Below are 4585 nucleotides of genomic sequence, written 5' to 3'. Positions count from 1 at the left end.
GCCATTTCGGCTCAACTGCTAGAAAGGCGTAAGTAGGAATGTATCATTAGGCAGAACCAATATGGTTACTTCAGCGGAACAGTTTCTTTGGTACTTTACCTTGTAACGGTTTTTCTTTCTGCCGTGGAAACCGTTAAATATGCAACTATGCGATAGAAGTTGTGACTATCTTATTAAAAATGTTATAATGTTTCCCAAGAATCCGCCGAATTATGTAATCTTATGTTAACGATGAGAGAATCGCTTAATTTATCTCAAAGTGGGTAAATTCTGCTAAACAGAAAAAAAGCTAAACAAAGTTACAGGCTAACAGAATTTTAAAAAAAAACGAATTTGAAATAAAAGTAAATTAAATACCATAAAGCAAAAAATAAGTATATATTCAAATAAATAATTTTTAGCATTTAAATTTGGAATTAAATTGACATTTTTAATGTTTTATTTTACTTTATTATACATTAAAGTAAAACAGGAAATAGATGTAAATATGACTTGTAAAATGTAGCTGGGGAATAGCACAGCAAATATCAAATGGCATTAAAATGAAGTGCACAATGCAGTGCAAAAAACTGACATTAAAAGATAAAGAAGTATGTTTTTTGCTATGTTTGTGATGGTTTTTGCATAAGAAAGTAGGCTATTGTCTATATCAGGGATGTCACACTCATTTTACATCGTGGGCCACATAATTCGATTCTAAGTGAAAGAACAGGAACTTTTCTTTCAGTTAATTGTTTATCTATTACTTAATTACTTTGGTCTTGTATGAATGGCTATGAGGGAGTTCATTGTCAGGAAGAAAAGCTATAAAACTTGTGAAAATAAAATGAAAAATAAAAACCCAAAATTGTCACTCTTCATATTTTCAGAAGTCATCCAGTGGGTCCCTGGGCCTACCTACAGTGTTGTAACACATTTACTAATGATTTTGATTTGTATTCATTTGGCCTTTTAAAAAAAATAAAGTACTTCTCTACTTGTTGTATTTGTTATTTAAAATCCCTCAGCCAAGACAATTCTTTCACTGAGAGTTATATTTTGGTAGTACCACCTTAAGCAGATTAAAAGTTCTCCCAAGTTCAAATCAAGCCTGCTACACTGAACATATCCTGGAGTAAAATTCCACTTTGTGCTGGTAGGACTGTATGAATCCTGTGTGAGGCTTTTAGAATTTGAAATCTGCCTGCGCCACCAAGGGCACTTGACAGGAAAAGTCAACTCATTGCAGTCATTGGGCGCAAACCCTCCAGTCCAAACACTAAACATATAAAATTAGCTGTAGATAGTTTATGAACTTAAAATAATCTATTTAAAAGTGCAAGTTGACTGCAAACGATTGACTGAAGATGAAGGTGAAATTAAGTAAAAACAACAGCAATAAAGAAAAGCATTAAAAAAAAACCTCTTGTTGTACTTGTACTTCAAAGATAAGTGGACATATTTAAAAGTCAGATTTGTACTTCTTTTCCGACTAATGGGTTAGACAAATATAATATTCCTATGAGAATAGGTGTGAAATGATAATTATACCCAACAGACAAGTTGCATTATCCTCCATGTCTGAAGAATCAATAGCAAGTGCCGTGATTCATCACACCACTGCACTTCAGCTGTTCCACAACGTTAACGCGCACACAGAGGTCTGCCATAAAATCTCTTCACCCCTCTCCCGCCCCCTCTATTCATTGTAAATAACTGTTCAAACGCACAATGCGCTCTGGACCGCTTTATTCAGTCGGTCAACTTCCCTGCGCTTTCATTGGTCCCTTGAGGATGCGGACGCAGCGGATTGGAGGAAAGTTTCTCTCCGAGTCCACACACCCCACCTCACAGATATTCGTGGTCCGGTGCGACTGTGATTCCAGTTGTTTTCACATCCCCTCGCTAACAAAGAGACTGGGAGCTGCTGCCTTACATCTCTGCGTAAACGTAACGAGTGATGCGAGACTAAAGACTCACCCTCCTGTATCGAGTTGAGAAGGAAGAAGACAAAAGCAAAAACAGCACTTTGCTTTCAAGGAGAAAAACAAGCGGAGAGTTTAAGCACCTTCACGCGGACCTGACTGAACATAACAAGAGTGAAAATGGTGTCGGCCGGACTGGAGATTTTGGGACTTTCCATGTGCGTAATTGGCTCGCTCCTGGTGATGGTTGCGTGCGGGTTACCTATGTGGAAGGTGACGGCTTTCATCGAAGCCAACATCGTGGTGGCTCAAACGCTCTGGGACGGCTTGTGGATGTCGTGTGTGGTGCAGAGCACGGGGCAGATGCAGTGCAAGGTGCACGACTCCGTCCTCGCTCTCTCCCACGACCTGCAGGCGGCCAGAGCGCTCACCATCATCTCCTCCGTGATGGGAGTGCTGGGTCTCATGGTTGTGATTGCGGGGGCACAGTGCACCAACTGTATCCGCACTGAGTACATCAAAGCTCGGGTGGTGAACGCCGGTGGGGTGATCTACATCCTCAGTGGCCTGTTTGTGCTCGTGCCCCTTTGCTGGATGGCAAACAACATTATATCGGACTTTTACAACCCGCAGGTGCCCGCATCCAAGAAGAGGGAGATCGGCGCTGCGCTCTACATCGGCTGGGCGGCCACAGCGCTGCTGCTGATCGGAGGAGCGCTGCTGTGCTGCTCCTGTCCTTCCACCGGGAACTCGGGATATTCAGTAAAATACGCACAGACCAAAAGAGCCGCCACGCAGAACGGGGACTATGACAAGAGGAATTATGTGTAGCTATGTGGCTCCCAGGAGGTGACGCCTAATAGTGAACCTGCCGCTTTTGAAAAAACTGTTTTTTACGGACTTTATCTTTGCACCAGCAGTTTGTTTGTTTTTTTTCATAAATTTGAACTTTGAAAATCAGTGGAACCACCTCTATTGTTTTTACACTGGCCCTTCAATACGCTTGGACCACGTCCTTTATGTGTCTGTCTACAGGAGATTAAACAAAGACTATCAACTACAGGAGGTAGCTCACGACGTATATAAAAAAAAGAGTATCTTTCTTAGGTACCAGCTTTGTAAATTCTCGAAATTATTAGTATTTTGAATTGTTTACTGCTGTAACTACATGTTGTTGTTGTTTTTTCTTTTATTGAGGAACTCTAGCCACCGAAAAATATAGGCTGTTCTTTTGCCTTGATGTGCATTGTCAGCACAACCTTGTACAGTAACTGAGAATGTTTGCACTCCCACGCGTTCAAAGACCAGTTTCCTTTAGGGGGACAATTGACAACAATGTCAAAGTAAAATGTTGTGTCAAAGCCCTCATAAATCTCAGATAAGCTTTTGTTTTGCTCAGAAGTTAATAGGAGTGGGGTGGCTTTGAGGTTTGCTCTTATTTTGGACCTGTAGATTCTGGAGATTTGGCCTATATGTGACATGAAAATGTGCAACAGATACAGTGTAGGCTACAGTCTCGAGAACCTGCAACTTTCCCTTCATTGCAGGAAGTCTTTTGTTTTTTCACAATTTCCAGAAATAAACTTTGTTTTCTGTTATTGATGTTTGATGTAATGATTCCATATTCATGTATCTGAAGATGCAATACTGTTTCATTTTATTAAGATTAAACTGAATATATTGTATATAATCCTCATTTGAAGTGTTTTTTTAGTGCTAAAGTCTGAGTTAGGATGGTCTGCAAGGGCAGGAGTGCCCTCCATAGCTGTGTGTAAGACTTGCCGTTCCCATCATGAATCCATAAACCAACCCCCACGGCGGGAGAAAGTATTTTGGTTAGCCATAGAAATCCAGATGACAATACCCATTCAGCCAGAGTGGGGCTCTGCTGTTCAACTCACAATACCCCCACCCCCCTTCAGACCACCTCCCCTCCCCTCCTCATCCGCAGTCAGTGAAAGACGTTCAAATTAAAGCTGTGGAGAAGCTGCTGCAATCGTTGTCCTGCAAGTCACTCCATTCATTCATAAGTCTTCACATCTTCTTCCACCAAGGTGCTAAGATAGGCGGGCTCCATGACAAATTGGTATAGAGCAATTAGTTTACTTACTTCACAGGCGAGGAATTTACTCAAAACACTGGGGATTACTTTGGTATATTAAGGTAATGAAGTTACAGTCCTATTTAAACAGTGGAAAAATACACAAGATATTCCAATAACAGCTCTCTGATTTAGAACTGTGACTGGATTACAGAAGCTTATGCATACTTGTTTTGCTGGTGACTTACGAATCTTAGCAGGTCATATGCCCTCTTAAAAGTTCAAAATATGGCCACGCAGAGAGGCTGCATACAGTCAGGATAGAGGGCGATCAGTGGACCTCTAGTAACACACATAAGAAATACTTCATGGTAGATTAAAATTATCATCAGGGACTCAGGGTGCCCACAATTGAGGGTTGAATATGCAGTTAAGAAAACAACAAAGGTTTCACTGAGACTACAGCAAGTTTCCAGCATGTTCAACCATATCACAAGGTCCTCATCCATAAGTTTGATAGAATATTTCCATTTCAAGGTCTACTTACTTGCATTTTCTGAAAGATATGAAAAAAGCACAAGTTCAATAAGAAACTGATAAAAAACTGCTCGTCGATTGGACACAGGAGGGCAGAGTGTTG

The 4585-nt window shown here is 40.7% G+C and overlaps 1 protein-coding gene across 1 annotated transcript; it reads left to right on the top strand.

Moving 5' to 3' along the window:
- The first annotated feature begins 1780 nt into the window (after positions 1-1780).
- cldn5a (claudin 5a) lies at positions 1781-3589 on the top strand. Its single transcript, XM_005924382.3, has one exon. It carries the CDS (start codon positions 2085-2087, stop codon positions 2733-2735), a length of 651 nt encoding a protein of 216 aa, XP_005924444.1. The 5' UTR covers positions 1781-2084; the 3' UTR covers positions 2736-3589.
- The last annotated feature ends 996 nt before the right edge of the window (positions 3590-4585 follow it).

The sequence above is a fragment of the Haplochromis burtoni genome, unplaced genomic scaffold (assembly GCF_018398535.1).
Source record: "Haplochromis burtoni strain Fernald_Lab_line unplaced genomic scaffold, NCSU_Asbu1 Contig_54, whole genome shotgun sequence".
Lineage (NCBI taxonomy): Eukaryota > Metazoa > Chordata > Actinopteri > Cichliformes > Cichlidae > Haplochromis > Haplochromis burtoni.
The sequence above is the reverse complement of the archived record's forward strand: the minus strand, read 5'-3'. Positions and strand labels throughout refer to the sequence as shown.